We start from the raw sequence: 21839 nt of genomic DNA on the forward strand, positions 1-21839 counted from the left end.
ATGTAAAAGTCGCGTTCAACGAACTTGCGAGTGTCAGGTCCATATTCATGTTCGCACTGCAGGGGAGGGACTATTTCTGAATACGTGGACCTTCATCCTGTATTCTATGATGTCCATGACCAAGTCATTGTCACAGAACCATAGAAACCTCAGATAGTCCCTGTGGTCCTCCCTCACTGTGAAACAATGAAACATTTGCTGGATATCTGCTGTTACTGCGGCTGGCTCCTTTCTGAACCGGATCAGGACACCCAGCAGGCTGTTGTTCAAGTCCGGACCTGTTAGGAGGACACTGTTGAGAGAGAGACCCTGATACTGTGCGCTGGAGTCGAAAACAACTCTAATTTGGTCAGGCTTTCTTGGATGGTAAACTCCAAAAGTTGGCAAATACCAGCATTCTTGACCTTCAGTTAAAGGAAGTGCTGGCTCAGCATGGTCATTCTCGAATATCCTCTGAATGAAGTCGGTGACTGTTGTTTCATTCCTGGCTTCTTTTGCAAGGTGCATCGCAAGAAGAGGCGATTGAGCTCTCTGTTGTTGGGGAGAGGTGGTCTTGGGTGTCTAAAAGGAAGTGGGGCCACCCAGCTGCTGGCTTTGTCTTGGAAGAGCTCCTTTTCCATGGTGCCCAAGAAGACCTCATCCTCTATAGAGAGAGCAAGTTTGTTGTCGTCTTCTGTCCGCTCAAACACTGAGAGTCCGAGGTAATCTTCGTCTTTTCTGCCTGTTGAGTCACCTTTGAAGGAATGAGGAAACCCTTGTTGTTTGCCATCTCTTTGAGATGGATGCGGTTTTCACAGGGTGTGAAGATTGAGGGCCTGCCATCTTCTAACACACTGGTTTTGAAGCATTGCACTCTTGGCATGTGAGAGCTGCCCAAACACACATCACCTACTAAAACCCACCCCAGGTCCAGCTTGAAGGCAAAGGGGGCGTTGTGAGGTCCATTCACTCGCTTCCTCACCTTGTGGACTCTCAAGATATCGTGACCTTGCAGCAGGAGGATTTGAGCTTTCTCATCCAGTTCTGGGATCTCTGGGGCGATTGACTTCAGGTGTGAATGGTAATGGGCTGCCTCGGGTGTAGATATCTCAGATCTGTTATCTGGTATTTTGTTACATTCTATCAGTGTTGGGAGTGACAGACAAACTCCCCCATGTACAGGCTCTATCTGGTAACCGTCAGCTCTACCCCCAACTGTATCTGTGATGCCAGCACAGGTTTCAAGTGAGTAAGGAGATGCAGTGCTGTTAATGCAAAAGTGCTCAAAGAACTCTGACTTTGCTAGAGATCGGTTGCTTTGATCGTCGACATCACATACATCTTCACTGCATTCTCCCGCTTACCCTTTGGACAGACTCAGACCAAACAAATCTTTGGACAGGACTTGGCTGTAAGACCTTTGCCACAGACCTCTGTACATGCACTGTTCACAGATGGTAATGAAGATGAGGCTTCTTCCTCCCCACCGGGACCTGTAGAGGGGCTGGATGCTTGAGAGGCTGAAGGGAGAAGGCCTGCATGGAGGACAGTGCTGTGGTTTTCACTGTTGCACTCTGTACACTTAACCGCAGCATTGCAATTGCATGCCAGGTGAGAGGAAGATGCACAGCACCTGAAGCCGATACCATTGTCCTTAAAATAAGCTTTCCGCTCCTCCAGTGTCTTCATTCTGAATCCTCAACACTTCCTCAAGGGGTGAGGCTTATTGTGAATAGGACAATATTTACCATTTTCTTTGGGATATGGGTCTATGTTGGAGGGTGTTTTTGGAGAGACATCTGTTTTATTGACAGTAATGGGCATTCTCTGACAGCTGTATTTGGGTGTAAATCTGTCACCTTTTGTTGGGTTAGTACTGAGTATGGAGAAATTAAGGTCGTTCCTTGCTTTTGCCTCACGGCAAATGAAACTGGTGAAATACCGGAATGGAGGGAAGTGTTCATGATTTTCCTCTTTGTACTTCATGCCATGAGAAATCCACCTCTCTTGTGGATAATTGAGCGGCTTCTCCGCTATTAGATCGATCCCTCTTGCGTTATCCAAATAAGCCAGCCCCGGTAAGTATCCATCATCTTTGGCCGCTTGCAGCTCCATTAGAAGGTCTCCAAGTTCTCTAAGCTTGGCGTAGTCTCTGTTAGAGATTTTAGGAAAAGCATCCAGCTTCTTAAAGAGTGCATTTTTAATCATCTAAGGTGCGCCATAACACTCTGCTAACCTACTCCAAGCCATTTCTTTTTTTGGAAATTCTTTATTTTGGAGCAGCAGAATGTATTATACAGATAAAAGCAGTTAGATTTTTCTCTGCCATCCAGGTTTTTCTTTTTTACACTGAGAAAAGGTAAAATAAAACAAGTAATAGAAAATATAAAAATAAGCAGACTTAAAGAACTTTATACAATTTGGGAGAGGTGAAGTGTGTACATAAGAGTCTATGCAGGAGAGAGGTGATGTAGGTGTTCTCAGTCAGTGGTAGGGAGGGAGTGAGCGGTCTCTTAGTTGGTGGTGGAGGGAGAGGGTATGAATCCCAATGTCTGGCAGGGAAAACGTGTATGGTGGTAGAGAGAGAGGGTGTGTGAGCATTGGAAAGCATATCGGTGGGGGGAGGGGGGAACATGAGAGAAATTAAAGAAAAAAGTGACAATAAAATAAAATGAAACAACAGCACAGTGTCATTCCTTCAGGGTCATTCCGAAAATAAAACAACATTAAAGTGTCACTTATTCACTCCTCCACAAAATGTGGCCGTAAAGGTTTTACATATTTGACCCACTTGGCCCAAAATTTAATGAATACATTTTTCTGAAGGTGAAGAGAGAAAGTGATCCTTTCCATAACATAAATGTCATTTACTATATCTATCCACTCCTGTATTGTGGGAGTTTCAGGAAGCAACCAGCACCTTGTGAGTGCTTTTTTACCAGTGGATATCAAAATACCAAATAAATATTCATCAGGTCGTCTTACCTGGAAATCAGCATTTCCTAAGAATAAGGTAGAAAATTGCAAGGACAGATCAGTGTTAAATATGCTTTTCAGTGCTTTGTGAAGCTCTACCCAGAAAGGTCTTATCGCAGCGCATTCCCAAAAAATGTGCCAGTGGTTAGCCTCCTGAAGTCCACACTGTCTCCAACATCTGGTATTCCCCCCCTTCAATATATGCTTTCTGTTTTGGTGTAATAAAAAATCGGATAAGACACTTCCACCCGAACTCCCGCCATATGTAGGAATTGGTGCACTTCCACTGGAATTTACATACATCAAGCCAATATTCATTTGATATTGAAAAAGTACCTTCTTTTTCCCATTTTTCTTTAATATATTCTGTAGAGTAGAGTATTTTTCGTCATAAGGCCTTTATAAAGTCTGGAAATAACACCCTTATTTGAATCTGATTGATAGGCACCAATAAATGTCCTCAATATGGGGTCATTAAAGTCTGTTTTATTCTTAATGTTATGATCAAAATGATTACGTATTTGGAGATATCTATGAAAATCAAAAACAATATTCTTTCCTCAAAGTTTCAAAGTCATTTAAGTGTCCCTTTTCTGTGAGGGAGTAGAATGTTGTTATTCCTTTTAAGATCCAGGACTTAAAGCTCCGATCCATTTTATTAAGCTTAAAATCAGGATCATAGGCACACCACTGGAGTATTTGTAGTTTATGGTCCAGTTTATATTCTTCTCTTATCATATTCCAGATTTTTAATTGGGCTTTGATCCATGGGTTTTGTACCTTGTCTGTAAATTTTCCCAAATTTTTATGAGCCAATATTGCATGAATTGGGGGATCCTTCATAATAGAGAGTTCAATATCTTTCCACCTGGCATTAAATGTTGGGTTGCAGATGTTAATTAAAGGTTTAATCTGGGCTGCATAAAAATAATCCTTAAAATGGGGTAATGACATTCCTCATTCCTCCCTTGACAGCTGTAAAGTTTTGAATTTAACCCTGCCAGATAAATCTGGAAATAATCTTATTCAGTTCAGAGAGTTGTTTTAAGGAAATTTCTACAGGGAGTGCCTGAAATAGGTAAATATATCGTGGAAGAATGTTGATCTTTACAGAATCAATTCTATGGCTGAGACCAGGGAAAGAGATGGCATTCCATCTGTGTATGTCATTTTTAATTTTTGTCAAGAGGGGGCCATAATTTATCTCTGCCAGTGTTGGGATGTTTTTTGGTAAGTATATTCCTAGGTATTTCAGTGAGTTCTGATCCCAATTAAGATGGTACTTCTCTCTGAGGTGTTTTGAGGGTGTATAATTAAAAGTCAAAATTTGCGTTTTTTGTACATTTAATTTGTATCCTGCGTATCTACCAAAGGTTTCTATCAGATTCATTAGTTCAAAAAAAGAGTTAGGGGGTTTACTTAAATAGATCAATATGTCATTGGTGTACAATGCCAGTTTGTGATCTTCGTCATTAACGCAGATGCCTCTGACTTTCGGTTTGCCTTATCCACTGTGCGAGAGGCTCTATAAAGAGCACAAAGAGTAGTGGTGAAATTGGACACTCCTGTCTCGATCCACGCTCTAATATAATAGTATCTGAAAGGTACCCGTTTTTATCTGGGCTGATGGTTTATTATATAGCGTGCAGATGCCTTTAACAAATTTTGTGTGCATGCCAAATTTTTCAAGTACTATGTATAAGAATGGCCAACTCACTGAATCAAAGGCCTTCTTGGCATCCAGACTAACCAAGAGGGCTTCAAGTTTGTTCTGCTGGATATGGTTTAATATGTGCAGCGATCGTCTAATATTATCGTGAGTCTGTCTTTGTGAAATAAACCTGGTCTGGTCATTATGTATAAGCTGGGGAAGGATCTTGTCCTATCACCTGGCAAGGATGGCTGTGTATAATTTGTAATCAACATTCAAGACCAAAATTGGTCTATATGATCCACATTCTAATTTGTCTTTTCCCTCCTTTGGGATAACAGAGATCACTGCCTTGTTCCATGATGGGGGCATTTTAGCATTCGTTAGATATGAATTGCAAGCCTGAAGAAGGCTTGACATTAACTCGAGTCGAAAAGCCTTATACCATTCTGATGGAAAGCTGTCCGGGCTGGGTGACTTGTTAGCTTTGAGCATGGAGATGGCGCTGTTTAGCTCTGTCTCAGTTACTGCAGCTATTAATGTTTGATTTTGTTCCTCTGACAGAACAGGTAAGTTAAGTGACTCAAGGAACTTTCCATTTTGTTGCTCATCCTTAAATGGGGTTGTGCGTACAGTAACTTATAGTATTTTTTAAACGTTTCCTGTATTTCGTCTTGTTATATTGTATAGTTTTAGAATCTGGGTCCCTTATTTTATATATTGTGTTATCCGCTTGTTGTTTTTGTAGCCTCCTTGCCAAAGGTTTAGTTGATTTTGAGCCTGACTCATAGTATTTCTGTTTTGTAAATATCATCTTTTTTTCAATTTCCTGTGAGTACAACATAGTTATTTCGTTTCTAATTTTCTGAGCTGAGTCAACTTCCCCTTTATCATTTTCGTCTAGAAACCTTTTTATTTCCTCTCTCATTTGCGACCTAAGCCATTTCTAAAGCTGCGCTGGGGTCAGACACATGGACAGACTGAATTCTCCTCACATGCTCAGATGACTCCTTGCCCAACCATTTTGTGAGTAATTCCAGTTCCTCACCAGCTGTAAGATCTAGGCCATGAATGGCGTTGATGAAAGTGGACTTCCATGCCCTGAAAGTCTCTGGTTGGTCATTGAACTGTGAGACCAATATTGACGAGTTCACGACGTGCTAAAAATCTAGCAAAGTCCAACATGTCTCGAACTTCAGGCTGGTGATGGTGTTGAGGGTGGAGTGAGTTAAGTGGATGAGGGTCAGGTGAGTCCAGCTTAGTTAGCTTTGGATATGATGAAATACCTTTCTGGAATGTGCGATCTGTAGGTATGAGCCTTTCACTATTGGCTGAATCAAGATGGTTTTGGAGAAGCGGCTCTCTTCGGCATGACAGTTCTGTGTTTGTTTTAGCCCTCTCAGTAAAGTGATCTTGTGCCCTAACATAGTCTCTCGTACACTCCAGTCTGCTCTGTGATACGGTGCCATGGCTTGACTTTCTCAGGAACTCTTCTTCAAACTCTACTGCTGCTGTAGCATATCTAAGTCTGCCTCTAATTTGGCTTGGTCAAACTGATGGGTCATCTCCAGTCTAATTTTGTCAAGTTTGATAGCAACTTCCTTCTGTGCAAATACTGCACGTGCTTCAGTGTGAGTGCGTGCTTTGGCGGCTGCTGCAGCAGCTGATGACCCAGATCGATGTGATAGCCGTGATGAACCAGAATGTCTTGAACCCGCCTCTGACATATAGTCTGCCACACCTGGAGTTACTCCTGTCGTGGCATTGGCCATGCTTTCCTCTGCAGAGGATGCATATAGAATCTATGTAGAATCTATATGCGATCTACTACCATGAAACTTGCTTTGCTTGTAGGATTGACATCTTTTCACTGTATTGTTCTCATTATGTGGCAACACTATTCAACAGCAAGCCAAACACCGTCCAATAAATGCATGAGAGTCAGGGATCATCTAAGTCGTGTCTTTAATAAGATGCTGTTGTAGATGCTTTCATGAATCAAGAGTGAAACTGTAGAAAACACAACGAAATCCAAAACAATTCAATAGTGTTAGAGCTGGTGACATGACAAGGTAGTTATGGCTTACTGCTGCATACTACATACATTCTACCACATACCCTTTAGCCATAAAAGTAGGGTGCAACTTTCTGTCCTCTAAAGTCATTCAAGGTCAACACAATTTTTAAATGTTTATATTACAAACATTAGCATGTGTTACAAAGACAACATTAAAAATCCAGCATATAAAAAGCTTGTTTAAATCTGTTGCCACAGTTAAACAAATTACTGAATTTGACAATATACTAGAGACTGTACTTTCCTTGAAACAAAACACTCTTCAGTAATCTAAACATGGATATTCAACTATGGGAGACCTCAATTCACCAGGTAGGCAGATGTTCTTAGAGTCTTTAAAATTGTGTTTGCGGATGCATACTTGCATAAAGAGTCCAGAAGCCCGCTTCAGTCTACTTTTGCAAGTGGACTGGGCCACAGGTCAGAAGCTGGGTGATTTCACTTTGATCCTCCACTGCTGCTTTGTGTTCTTCAGCAAATTGAATTAAACTACTGTAGATGACAAAAAACAAAAATGTTTTACCATTACTGTCTGTGGAATAGCCAAGCTATGATCAAAACATACATTTTTAAGACAAATATAGAAGTAAGATTTTGTAAAATAGGTTACACCTAACAAGATTTTATTTACCTACGCTAAGAAACTTTTAAAGACATATTAATAGCAGTCCTAGCAATAATAGGGAAAATGCAAGTAAAAAGAATGTAAAGGAAATAGGATGTGATGTGAAATTATTTTGAACAGACTCTAGCGATGTTGTTGTTTCCTCCTGATATTCAACGGTGAACATGTTGTAAAATGTGAAGGACAGCCAAGGTGGTGGTGAAGTCAGGTCTCCATCAACAGCATCCATTTGGTTGTACACAGGATCTCAGGTTGAGGTTCTCCTGATGAGTAATGATCAAACACTGAATTGACAACAATTCTATTACCTTAAAGTATTGTTTTCTCTGTGAAAACTACGAAACCTACACAACAGAGACAGTATTGTTTGTGTGAGTTACTGCATAAGAACAGGTCTAAGCAGATGACTGCTGAGGTGCTTGTGGTTAAGCCAAAATAAATATAAAATATAAATATAAATGTCTAAAAACGGGCACATGTTATAACCCCAACTGCCAAAAGAGCTGACTAAATTGGCTTTGTCTGTGGATTTTAAATCTTACCTTGCACAGTGAGACCTGTGATAATAGGGAGAGACTCGACTCTGGCATCCGCAGGAGTGGTCGTCACCTGTGAGGAGTAGAAATAAGATGAAAAAAAGCATCAGGATCAAGAGCCATGTACGACCTTGGAAAACATTATTTTAACTGAGAGTGATTACTTTTTAATTAACCATCCTTTCCTGGGGCTCTCACATGCCCTTTGAGCGCAGAGCATACAAAGCTAACATCTGTAACATCAACAAGCCTGTTGACATGTTCGATTTGTAACATGAAGCTGTTTCAGTTTAACATAGTCAATGCATAGTCAGGTAAACTATGGATTTCTGTTAGCTAACAGACAATTAGCTAACAATATAATGCTAGCACAACACACTCATGAGCAGCCAGAAATCAATGTTAATAATTTAATTACAACACTAGCTTGGTGTAATGTCTGTTGTTAGTCAGGACCAAGTGTTTTAATGTTGACGACTCTTATTGAGCTGGTGATGTTGGTGACTCCTGCTGCTACTGCTGCTGCTCCTGCTCCGGACTGTGGCTAACGCCTTGATTCCACCAGTCATGTAATGGCTGCATCGTGTTCTGGTGTCCTGACAAATAGAGCTACTGCTCAGAATGACCTACCAACACGATGTGCGCATATGCAGAGTGTTTTAGAGGTGAAAAAAATATTCCAGAGGACACGCACATAATTTTAAACTACCTGGGATTTTCATGGTGGAGAGAGCGGTTTGCTACAGGTAAATTAAATGAAATTAGACTAGATTAAAATGTTATCTCTAAAATTAGCGAGAAAAAAAAAATTCTTATGTTTCAGGTGTTTCAAATAGCTTATGACAAGTAAACTATTTGTTAGCTGCTGGAGGTGGAGCTAGTTTGAAGCACTTTATATACAGTTAGCTATGTTTTTTTTGCTATGAAGACATCACTCTGATACAATTCATTAAGTTACATTTCTTATCTAGTTTTGCTAGTATCTAACACTCTATGGATATGCGAAAGTGGCGCGGTTCAGATACAGTTAAAATGCTCGACAAAGACATTGCTAGAATAGCATTTCAGCCAAAAATGCTAGCTAGCTAAGCGGCGAATTCACAAAGAATGGACTGCAGCTACTGATAGCACCATAAATTGTACATCATTTGAAACCACTATTTGCCCCATCTCAAGGTCCTATTCACAAAAGATATTGCAGTAATGATATGACAAGCAAACATGCCCACAAAGTGTTGCAGCTGAGAGCAATTTGCCCTTGTTTTGCATCTGATTGAGTTAGCAGTTTCCATTGTTTTGGGTTTTCTCCAGCATACAGATTGGTCCATAATGAAAACTGCAGAGAGCATAAAATTGCTTTAACAGAGGTGTGCACACATAGAGCTCTCCACAATCACAAACCAACGTCCATGTATTTTGCTTCTTTTATTTCTCTAGTAATCTGCATCTATAACATAATCCACTGAGATGTCAGGTGTCAAAATACAGGGCCGGGGCTTTGTGGCAATTTTGTGGGGGGTGCTATTCAGCCAGTTTGCATCACATGTTCAGGCCGGGACTCTTATCAAACATGTAAAGTTTGGTGCAGACTGGAGCATGCACAATAAAGTTATAGCAACTTCCTCTGTCATGGCGAAGCATCAAATCTCAACGGTGTGAGGATGAGAATTTTCTGCAGGGTGAGACAGGTCTGTCTTACTTACACCTGTGGCATCAAAATCATGCAAGTTTTGGGCCCATTCACTTGAATTTCAATTAATAAACTGAAAACTCTTGATGAGTTTGTGTGTAAAGCAAATTATTTTCCTAATTTTCATCAAGTCTATTTTTAGAAAAGTAAAGACTTTTAACCCACATGACCTGGTCAAAGTTTGATTGAAATATGTACTGTCAGGTGTGTAGAGACAGTAAATAACTGCAGCTGGACAGAGAAAAATACTCATATATTTGAATGGAGAGTGTGAGCGAACTGCTAGGTGCTTGGGCCCTAATAAAGGAAAAACTGCAGTACAGAGCTAAAAATTTTAGTTTTGGTTTTATTTTTCTGCAGATCTTTATCACTAAACTGTCACTCTCACTCAATGAGCTCCATTCAACCCCCACACCCATCACGCCCCCTCCTATTCTCTCTCTCTCTCCCTCTCAGTTGGAGAGGAGAATGTCACTCTCCTTGTGAAATCTCCTCATAAATCCCATGACTTTGGCCAAATCTTACATTAAAAGTCATGTTTTTGGAAATTTCGTGGGGAATCCACTGATACAGGTTTGAAAGTGGTCAGACTCATAGTTTAGACATCAGAAGTGCCAAAATGTGCTCTCTAGCACCACCTATGTAACTAAAATGGCCCGTAGGACTGTTGTAGAGAGATCGAACCAAAACTCAATTATTCGTCTCATCAAGACCCACAAATCATACACTGACACCCCTGACCTAAGTCCAACAGGAAGTCCGCAATTAGCCTTTCAAAATAAGACTTTGCCCTAATTTTGGCCCCTGAACAAACGGTATCTCCTTCTAGGGCGTTACTGGTATCAGCTTCAAACTTTAATAGGTGACTTATGACACTATGCTGAAAAAAAGTTGTTATAAACTTTGTGATAACTTCAATGGTTTAGATTTTATAAGCCCTCAGAGTTGCAGTGCCACATCACACCTTACAATGTAAAACAATGGAGAGGCAATCTATGGGCATGAACTTTGTGTCAAACAGAGACTTCTGATGTCTAAATATAAGTCTGACCACTTTCAAACCTGTATCAAAGGATTCGCAATGAAATTTCCTACTAAAAAATATGATTTTTAATATAAGATTTGGCCAAAGTAATTTAAGTAATTTATGAGGATATTTCATAAGAAGCGTACTGTAAAATTCTCCTCTCCAACTGCTCTTGGTGATGTCACTCCCTCAGTGTGGTGAAACATTCTGCAATACACAATCATTATAAAATCACAGGAGGAGCAAGAAAAGACTTTAAAACTCACACTCTAATATCTCAAAAACAATAAAAGATAGAAAAAACATGTAAATTCAAGATCTGTAGGTCAAAGTCTCATGACTCATTTAAAGTTCAAATGAAGTCTGTATCTAAAACTATGTGGAAGCAGTCAATGTTCAAAAAGTTGTGGGTTCACTCACACTCTCCATTCAAGTGTATGAGTATTTTTCTGTGCTCAGCTGCAGTTACTTATTGTCTCTACACACCTGACAGTATACATTTCAATCAAACTTTGACCAGGTCATGTGGGTTAAAAGTCTGTACTTTTCTAAAAATAGACTTGATGAAAATTAGGAAATTAATTTGTTTTACACACAAACTCATCAAGAGTTTTCAATTTACTAATTGAAATTCAAGTGAATGTGGCCAAAACACACTAAGAAATATCCCTCATTTTTAAAAAGCAAAATGATCTGATCCCGACAGGCCAGAGTGTGAGGTCCGGACCAACACTACTTGCAGCTTTAATTATAAATGCATTTAAGTCCACTGTTACATGTAATGTACATGAAATTGACAGTATGATGGTAATTTCTGTTCCTGTAAATGGTTGATTATATAAAATATTTTAAACTAGTACTCTCAGTCTTCTATCTTCTATTGAGAAATGTCTGACCACTATTATTCTCCTCAGGTGCAGTGCCACATTCGTCTCTGATGGGCACGTCATTACTATCTGAAGTGTGAGTGCTTGTGAGATAGCAAATAATAATAAAAATAAGTGATAAATGTGTGTGTCTGTTTGTGTGTACATATGTTGGGTAATCATTATGAGCTACTCTACTTTTGAACATATTCATAGTAGTCCATTCCGATATTTCCTACCTGACAGAATGAGCTACTCTACTTTTAACCACATTTATAGAGGTAGTTGTCAATTCTGATGAATATTCCCTACCTGCCAGAATTAACTACTCTACTTATAATTACATTTGTAGGAGTTGTATATCTGCTTCTCACACATATCTGACCTGAGTAGCTACTAAACAATGTTTTTTGCCGGGGTAGGTCATTATGTGTGAGAGGCTTAGTTCACCGGACTAGTCTGACAGGATGAGCTACTGGTAGTCTGTTGTAACAAATATACTCTGATCAGTTGACTTCTGGCCTTATTTTGAAAATTGACTGGATGCTCTATGCCTTTTCTTTGACTGACTTCTTGCCCGGCTCGATCTGCTCTGTGCAGCTTGATACAGCTTCCATGTCAAACTGTGTGACTAGGCGCAAATGTTTATCGGAGCAGAGCGGAGAGCCGCTTCTGGGACATTTCTGAAACGGAATGCGACACAGCCGTGTCCGGTGGACCAAGCCATAATGGCCAGGACACACAGCCTGTGCTAATAGTGCGCGTGTGTCGTGGAACCTCTTGCTTTTCATTTCAGTGCCTATGTTAACAGAGTAGAGCAGCAACACAGGTTGGAACTTTTAGAACTTTGGTCTCACCTATTTTTTCCATGTGACATGCGCGGTTCTCAGCAAAAATACACAGTGAAAAGGATCTGTTGATAGTCATATTGATGTCATACCAGCAACATTATACCTTTCACTATAGTTTGAATGTCTATATCTGTAGAATATGTCACAGACATGAAAAAAATGTAGTGTCACCACTGCAGGTCAGCCTACACAGTGGACAGGGAGAGGGACAGGGAGCCTCTCTGGTGGGTAACTCCAGCGCAGAGAGTTGGTGACGCATGGCGCTTCTTCTCTTGACTGTGGCTCGCTTTCTGTGATATTAGTTCAAACTAGGACTCCTGCCAGTTTGACCTGTTTCGAGATGGAGATTTGGTGTTGTTATTTTTCATATTTGTTGTCACTTTCGCTCCTGACAGTTAGAATGGAGGTTAGTTTATCAGAGTGTGTTTGGCCTGTTTGAGGAACTTGGTGTCATCTAGAGGGATTTTCTTCACTTGGAGCAGTAACAGTGGGGTTTAAGTGGAGGAATAATCAATATAATCAATAATGAAAAACCTGTCCTGTGTGAGGAGTGTATGTGGCTGGCTCACACAGAAGTAGCCCCAACCAGACCCCACCATGCCTGTCAGAAAGAAAGCCGCTTTCATCTCACATAATTATTTATTTTTCACAATTGAGCACATGCTTCTTAACCTTTTTTTGTCTAAACTAAATATAAATTAAATTTATAAAGAAATGATATGAAACACTCTATTATTGATGGTCATTATCAAAGTCAAACTCTGTAGAAAGATAGGGCTGGCAGTAGCAGTGCCCCAGCAGCAATGCTGTCTGTGTGGACACTACAGGTGAGCAAGACACAGCAGTTCAGTGACGCACATGCACTGCTTAGGTAGAGGTAGGCAGTGTGTCCCAGGCGTTAGCAAGTTGTAAGATGTCAGAAAGTACACTTTATCTATTTATTACACCATCTGACAACTTTACACCAAGCATGAACAGACAAGAACACAAGCACTCTTTACAGTCCTTTACAGTAAAAAATCCTTTACAGTAAAAAAGAAGAAAGATAACAAAGTAAATCCAAAAAGCTTTTAAGTCTTAAACTGGCTGCAGTGAAGAACTTTGGTGCCTAGATTTGGTGCCAGTGATGCATTTCAAATTTGAGATTGCGTGACACATTTCTTTGGCTCAACCAATCAGCTCACAAAAACTGAATGTAACAGCCTGCTGAAGCATGATGAAACAAGGCATGTTGAAGTATTTGAAAAACATATATAATTTTTTTTTTTTTTTTTTTTACTAATGTCTAAACTATATAATCTGCACCATGAATTTGAGGGTTTTATTTGAAAGTATTACAAAAGAATCTCGAAATTAGTGATTTTCTCTAAAAAGGGAAAGCTGCTACCTTAGCTACAGTAACATAATGCAGTAGTATGATTACTGTGATTTTCTACAGTAGTATAATGATTACTGTGATTTTCTACAGTCACATAATGGTTACTGCAGTAGTATGAATATTACAGAGATATTCTACAGTAACAATGTTTTCTGTGGTAGTATGAATATTTCTGTTATTTTTGTACAATAGTATAATGGTTACTGTGATTTTCTACAATAGTATGATGTTTACTATGATTTTCTACAGTAATATAATGTTTACTTGGATTTTCTACAGTAGTATGTTCACTGCTGTGACTTTTACAATAACATGACTATACTGTCAATATATTCACATTAATTAACTGTGCAGAAACACAGTAAATTCCTGTGGATTTCACTGTCATTTTTTACAGTGTGTAACCACTATAGACCTAACCACAACCCATGCCTTAACCTTTAAATGTCTTCTCCTGAAATGTAATGCTTAGCTTTTTATCCCTAGATGTTTTTTAATCCCATAATGTGACTGTATTAACAGATTTTCTCTCCTCACAGTGTTATTAATACACACACACACACACACACACACACACACACACACACACACACACACACACACACACACGTTTATTGAGACTGTGTTTGTACTTGTTCTGACAAAGAGGGGTTGTGTGTGGAGGAGACACTGACATACCAGAGAAAGCAGAAAAAACAACCAGTCCAAGGAGCAAGCAGATGGACAAACAGACACACATTGTGCTGGTTGGTGGTTATCATGGCTTTATTGGAAGATAGCAAAACTGCTGGTATGGATTAACTACCTCTGCATTATACTACATTTGCCCTGAACTGAAAACGTCCTTTTTGGCTCTGTTTTTTTTCTTTGTTTTTTTTGTTGTTCTTGGAGAAAGAAACTGTCTTTTAAGTGTTTTTAGAGGAGCCGCGTGAGCTTTCACTCAAACTTTCTGCTCATTTGGAATGCTGAACTGGATTGTTCATAATGTCCTGGTATGACATTATAGTTAAAAAATTGGGCTTCCCTACCATTGAGTTGTTTGTCAAGGTAAGAGATATGGTAAATTTCTGAAAATCCTTTATTATATTCACAGTAATGTTTTTTTCTTTGTGGCAGCTATGTTTAACATATAGTTATTTTCCCTCTGTGATGTGTCTATGTACCCTGTCACCTCCAGGGTCCCATTAAGTACAGTACACACAGCAGACTATACATGGCAGCTTCAATAGCTGTACAGAGCCCCAGAAACCTGCCAGGTTACCAGAAACCAACCAGTGTCCAGGTTTTACATTTCTTAGCTTGAGATAATTTAAAAATACAACTTGATTTAGCAATACTTACCATGTTAGCAATATAAACTGAAATAACTGTCTGAAACTCAAATTGTGAGACAGGTGAACTTCGATTTTACAAGACAGGTTCAGAACAGAAGTCAGTACTTGTCATAGTCACTACTTCTGTCCACCCCATGACTGCAAGTCCAATATTCACTCACCTTTTAGCTCTGTTTTGGTTTCCACCAATTCTTGAGGTAAGTATCTCACTCATTAGCTACTAAATGCTCCACTGTCTTCACTAGCGAGTCACTAACTTAATCTGTGCTGTTTAGTGTTGGGCAGCTGGTGTACAGTAGGTTTATCAGGACTCTGTCACTGAAAAGTAGTTTGATTTTAGCACTGAATGCATCTTACAGTAAGACAAATTAGTCAAGGTGCAGTTGCCAGGATGCAGTGACCTTGACAGCAGATATGATCAAACTGCTGCTTTTCTGCAGAGCTGACACACATTGACGCTGGGAGATAAGGAGTGCAGGCTGTTGCCTTTCATGCTCTGGAAACAGGCCCCACTACCTTAGACCTTAGCTAATGTTAGATTACTGGGAACACCGAATGCTGCACACTTGGGCTAATGTTAGCTACTTTAGCTAAATAGTGCTAACAGGGCAGGTATCATAATCAAGTAACATTAAACTTAGTGAAAAATTGCAACAATAGTACGACTCAGTGCGAGTATTGGAGCTGTCAATCAATCTGTCAATCTTCAAATCTTATTAACGCAGCAATAACTTCCAAATGACGATGATGAGCACATCATTGTCATTTGAGGGCCTGAATTGAGCGATTGAGACCATAATGACTTGTTGAAAAAATTATTTTCTTAGTATTTTTAGAGATAAGTTGAGGCATTTTGAATGGGAGTCTATTGGAGACAGCATCATGTGGCCATCAATTGCATTGCATTTTAAGCTATTTCCGCATTGGCTTGGTGTTTCATATGCTGCCAGTGTATGTTGCTATTGAGACAGAAACATAAATGTAAATGTGCCCTAAAACCAAAATAATGGGCTATAAATAATATAGGCCAAAGAGCTATGTGGAGTTGACAGAACTGCAGAGTTGGTGATTTTATCCACAGCTAATATGAAAATATTGATTAATGGATGATAAAACTGGTGACTTTGACCACTCTAGAATAGGATGTAAAACTGGGATTTATGTGAAAAACAATGTTTGGCATTAAAATAAAATAGTGGTGAGAGCTATTCTGTGGTAGGCCCATCATTATTCTTAATATGTATTGTGTTCACTGTGTTCATTGTGTTTTTCTCCCTTTATTTGGCCAATTTATTACAGCACTGAAAGTGTTGTTTTAAGTGCTGATGGATCCTCAAGGAATTAAATGACTTGCAGGACTTTGCTTTTAGGTTTATATACAGATAAAATCCCATAAATATACTGTAATGTGCATTATGAATGACCTATTCTCATTTTGGCACTGACACCTACTGAGACTTTAAAGTTGATATAAATCATTCCCTCATTTCTATATTTGTGTGTGTATGTTTTCTTTGTGCATGCATGCATGCCTGTGTGTGTAGGCGGGAAGTGATGGGGAGAGCATTGGTAACTGTCCATTCTCTCAGAGACTCTTTATGATCCTGTGGCTTAAAGGAGTCATCTTCAATGTCACCACCGTCGACCTCAAGCGGTAATATTCTGTGAACTCACACATGCATATTCACCTGTGTGAAGATACAGTCTTTGTGAGTGTCTAAATGTTTCTTTTTGTGTTGTCAGGAAGCCTGCTGACCTGCAGGACCTTGCTCCAGGAACCAACCCTCCTTTTGTGACCTTTAATGGCGAAGTCAAGGTCGACGTCAACAAGATAGAGGAGTTCCTGGAGGAGAAACTGACCCCACCACGGTACACAAGCACACATTTACTGGAATATTGCTGGCCAGAGAGGACTTTGTTAATTAATCAAGGTTACACAAATAAATAATAGGGTTGTGGCACCCTTTTTAAAGAGATATGATATAGTTGAATTGCTTTATCTCATAACAAGTAGGGTTGGGGTTATTAGTAGCAAAGATGGATGAGAGGCTCTCACCATAAAGGCAGTGGCTGATTGGATGAATATCAAACAGTATGTGTAACACTGATATGTGAGTGAGTAAATGATGCACAATGTGAAATAAATAATGAATGTTCTGACCATTGGATATTCTGGAGAAAGAATTAATTTCACATTGTCTCTATTGTTTAAAATGAATGTCAAAATATATGAGCATCATTTGGAGAAAATAAAACAGTATGCGGGTTTACACAGTTGACTTCCCTAATGTGTCTTTTAACACCAGTTACCCAAGATTGGCTCCTAGACATCATGAAGCCAACACAGCTGGCATTGATGTCTTTGCCAAGTTCTCAGCTTACATCAAGAACCCAAGGAAAGACACCAACGATGGTAAGAGACAGATGGAGAGAAGGATGGCTTCAGTTCATTTAACCCAGAAGTATTTTTGTTAAAGTTGCATAAATAAATATTTGAGTGTTTCTCATGTTGATGAACCCACAGTGAATTATCACTAAGTCTGTTAACTCAGTTCCCCTCAGCTCTACAGAGGTTTTTAGCTTATTTTAGCTCATTGTTTTGGTCTTATGGCCCGCAACCTCTGCTTTCATCAACCTTGTGTCCAGCAGTGGAAGGCAGCTGTTTTCAGTGAGCAAGACTATGGGCCCTATCTTACGCTCTGTGCAAAGCAGTGCCAAGCGCGATGCAAGTGTCTTTGTTATTTTAAGACAGATGCAGTTGTCATTTTCCTATCAAGCGTCCACGTTGTTTAATAGCAAATGCACTTGCGCCCATCAGAGCGTCCATGGGTTGTGTTGGTCTTAAAATGAGGTGTGGTCAGGCGCATTGTTGGCACATTGCTATCTTGAGGCAGCAGAGAGTGATTGCGCTATTGACCAACAAAAACCTGGTCTGAGGTCAATGGCACAGTGTTTCACTGTTATTTTAAGGGCGCATTATCAAGATAGTAATATGTGCCTACATAAGCGGGTGCACAATATACAACCTGCTTGTTAAACACACACATGGCCGCGCAGCAGCACACAAACATGCAAAAGATGACAAATAAAAGGATTACAATGTGAAAGATTATTATTGTATACATCGACATATGTTAAAAAATACATGTCATAATGCTTAGTCATAATATTTATCAGAATTAACTAATCGCAGTAATGACGGATAACATTGTCTAATTATTTGACCAAATCGTGGCAATACATGTAGGTATTTAAACAGATAGACAACAACGGATCAGACACAGATCGACTTTCCTGCTGCATCAATACATGATGACATGAGGAACACATGAGGAAATAAATGAGGTACTTTCACATACTTTCAGCAGTTAAAACCCTGCTGATTTTAGCTGTTACTCCATGACTGAACAAATCGATTTTTATAGAAACCAAAGCTGTAATTAAAAAATAAACCTTTTCAAAAATCAAATGAAAATTAAAGCTGCAAGCAGCGATGATCGGGCCCTCGCGTCCTTGCGTATGTCAGGGCTCGGCGCTGGTGAAGGGCTTCTGTCAACGGGCATATAGATGTCCCCAGACCTGGGCTGTTTTCAGACAGTGCAAGGGGAGAATAACGTCACATCCTCAATCACCTACTGTGCCTGCTGCAGGGGCTGCTGCATTGAAATGTCGTAGGGGGCGCTATGGAGCCAGTTTTCATCACTGACTGAATATTGGTATTTAGACGTGTTCAGGCTGGGAGTCTTATCAAACATGTAAAGTTTGGTGTAGACTCGAGCATTTACACTAAACTTATAGCAATTTCGCCTGTCATGGCGAAACATCAAAACTCAACGCCACGCCACAGCCACACGCTTCAATGATAACTAAATCTTTTGATAACTTTTGATCACACACTAGTGTAGATGACACACACTGATTTTGAAGTCGTTACCATGAATTCTGTAGGAGGAGTTTGTTAAAATACAAGGTATGCGAAATGGTCAAAAAAACGCGAAAAATGACCACTTTTATCAAGATGGCCGACTTCCTGTAGGACTTACAATACGGCTCCAAGAGGCTTTTTTGTGCGTCTTCACATGATACATAAGCCTCCCGAATTTCTTTTTCCTAGGTTAATCTGGAAGGCGGGGCTACAATTTTGAAATTTTCAAGGGGGCGCTGTTGAGCCATATTGTCACGTCTATGCAAATGACCTATCCAGGATACAGCATCGTATTTCATGGCGAAGGATGTGTCGCCATGGCAACGGCGTTTGGTCATGGGTCATGACCTGCCCAATGTAGCATCACCAAGGTCTTACATCTTAGCTGAGTCAATTTCAGGTGCATCGGCCAAATTTCCTAGGAGTAATACAACAAAGAACGACGCATGATACTTCCTGTTGCACTCTGGCCCGTCGGGATCAGATCACGCTTTTTAAAAATGAGGGATATTTCTTACAAGTGTGGTGTGCTTTTATTTTGAAAGTCTGATTGACATGTGTACTGTCAGGAGTGTAGAGACAATAAGTAACTGCAGCTGGACACAGAAAAATACTCATATATTTGAATGGAGAGTGTGAGCGAACCCACACCTTTTTGAACATTTACTGCTTCCACATAATTTTAGATACAAACTTCATTTGAACTTTAAATGAGTCACAAGACTTTGACCTACAAATCTTGAATTTACATGTGTTTTCTATCTTTTATTGTTTTTGAGATATTAGAGTGTGAGTTTTAAAGTCTTTTCTTGCTCCTCCTGTGATTTTATAATGAGTGTGTATTGCGGAATGTTTCACAGCACTGAGGGAGTGACATCACCAGGAGCAGTTGGAGAGGAGGATTTTAGAGAACGCTTCTCGTGAAATATCCTCATAAGTCCCATGACTTTGGCCAAATCTAACATTAAAAATCATATTTTAGTAGGAAATTTCGTTGCGAATCCATTGATACAGGTTTGAAAGTGGTCAGACTTATAGTTTAGACGCCAGATGCCCCAGTTTGGCACAAAGTCCATGCACGAAAAACAATAGGGTCTTCGCCCTTTGGGCTCAGGCCCTAATAAAATTGCAACAAATTAATGAACAGGACCTTAAACTGGTGGTCTGGGGCTGGCCACAGGAGAGTCCAGGAGCAGCAGGGGACATTGTGCTCATTATGTATCATGCGCAGATCCGTTTCCTCTGCAGAGAAGTGTCCCTTCTTCCTACTTGGCAAATGCGCCATCATAATAGCAATCCGCCAAGGTGCGAGCACACAGTGCTTTTAAAAGGGCATAGGAGATGACATTCTGATTGGTTTATTGCATGTTTATGCCCAAAACACACCCATGATTAATTAGGAGACTATGGACAACCCCTTTGAACAGCAACCATTTTTCCAACGGTGAAATAGCAGAAGTGGATTTGGACACACCCTAAATGCACTTGCCCCATGCACTTCAGACTGTGCGCTTTAGATCGTTAAAAGAGGGCCTTCAGAGTGTACAGCCATGCTAGGAATTAAATGCTAATGCCAGCATGCAACATAATGATGAGTGGAAGGTATTTACCTTGTCAACCATCTTAGGTTAGCATTTAGCAGCTGGAAGACAGCCAGATATTTTTCTAAGGAGTTGGGGAACAAAACAGAGCTAAAAGGAGAGTGAATATTGGACTTACATTGGACTTCATCCGATGGACACAAACACAATTCCAAGTTTATGCTAGTGTTGCTCTGTGTCTGCGCGATGTGTAAATAGGAAACTGTTTGCTAACAGGGTCGCCATTTCAGCTTTATATGGTGATAATATATCAATATTGTGTTTACGGTCGGTTGCCCTGGCCCTAAATGGCCAAAAAGTTATTGCAGCTCTAATGATTAGATAGCTTGGGTGTGGTTGAAGACTTGAGACTTTTACTCATGTTGGACTAGAGTCACAAAAATAAGGACTTGTGACTCAACTTGGACTCTGCTGTGAGACTCAACTTACTTGAGACTTGAAAGCCTAAAGAATTGAAAATTGCTTTTGGAGCACTGCTTGGTAATTAATAACGTAGTGGGGATACGCGCAACATCTCTATAACCTAACGCATACCTGCTTTCAGTTATAGCTGCTGGCACCAGAATAAAATTGAGACTCTAAAAGAAGAAAACTCTAAAATTCAGATGAGATAAGCCTTTCATAAAGAAATTAGTCTATCTCTACAAATAAATGAGTAGCTCAAAAGTTTTTCGTTCTTTCCAGTTTATCACCTCTCTGTAGCCGTGTTCTGATACACAAATCACTTATATTAAATGTCTGCTAATTCCTGCTTTTAGCTAATAAAAGAGCTCTTTTTTGTTTTTGTCTACTGCACTAATTATTAGAATCAACAGATTTTTCATGCCATTTGGCCTGTTTTAAACATGACAACAAAGGGTGCCTAGTGTATGGATGGACCGTGTATGAATAAGTTGTAACTCAAAGTGCTGTACACATAAGACTATAATACTAAAAGACTATGGTGCTGTTGTAAGAAGGGTTGAGTTAAGATTTAGGCTATTTTTATAGTATAGTTTATTATTGTAAGTTATTCCACTTACCTACAACCCAGAAAATAGTTTTAATGCAGTAATTATCAAATTAATCATTAATACTAAGAATGACCCCAATACAGTGTGTTTCATGTGTGTAAAGTTTGCATTTGAAATGGGTTTGTTATATTGCTTTTATTTCATTTACCATGAACACAGAAGTGCTTTATTTTGAAAAGACACTAGACGCATGTAATGTGCAGAAACTGACAGTAAGTTACAGTGGCGACAGGCACAGGTCATCTCTTCTCAAATAGGTGATAAACTGACCGCATATCGGGAATCTAAATGGTTACTTTCTAAAAAACTT

At 39.6% G+C, this 21839-nt stretch overlaps 1 protein-coding gene and 1 long non-coding RNA gene across 5 annotated transcripts in view; one reads left to right on the forward strand and one right to left on the reverse strand.

Moving 5' to 3' along the window:
- LOC137177067 (chloride intracellular channel protein 5) overlaps positions 1-21839 on the forward strand; it is a 30764-nt gene that overhangs the window by 5456 nt on the left and 3469 nt on the right. Inside the window, exons 1-4 of one of the 2 annotated variants that reach the window (XM_067583174.1) lie at positions 14307-14703; positions 16535-16644; positions 16734-16859; positions 17297-17403. In XM_067583174.1, coding sequence (XP_067439275.1) covers positions 14641-14703; positions 16535-16644; positions 16734-16859; positions 17297-17403 — 406 coding nt within the window. In that variant the 5' untranslated portion in view covers positions 14307-14640. Of the gene's footprint in view, positions 1-14306; positions 14704-16534; positions 16645-16733; positions 16860-17296; positions 17404-21839 lie in introns of those variants that run through there. The other variant, XM_067583175.1, reaches the window with a different exon arrangement.
- The window catches only part of LOC137177068 (uncharacterized), a 46285-nt gene that overhangs the window by 5058 nt on the left and 19388 nt on the right, over positions 1-21839 (reverse strand). For 2 of the 3 annotated variants that reach the window (XR_010925942.1, XR_010925941.1), the window contains exons 3-5: positions 7851-7917; positions 7431-7571; positions 6572-7175 (exon numbers count right to left, since the gene is read on the reverse strand). This is a non-coding gene — a long non-coding RNA (uncharacterized lncRNA). Of the gene's footprint in view, positions 1-6571; positions 7176-7430; positions 7572-7850; positions 7918-21839 lie in introns of those variants that run through there. The other variant, XR_010925943.1, reaches the window with a different exon arrangement.

This window comes from Thunnus thynnus, chromosome 24 (assembly GCF_963924715.1).
Source record: "Thunnus thynnus chromosome 24, fThuThy2.1, whole genome shotgun sequence".
Taxonomy (NCBI): domain Eukaryota; kingdom Metazoa; phylum Chordata; class Actinopteri; order Scombriformes; family Scombridae; genus Thunnus; species Thunnus thynnus.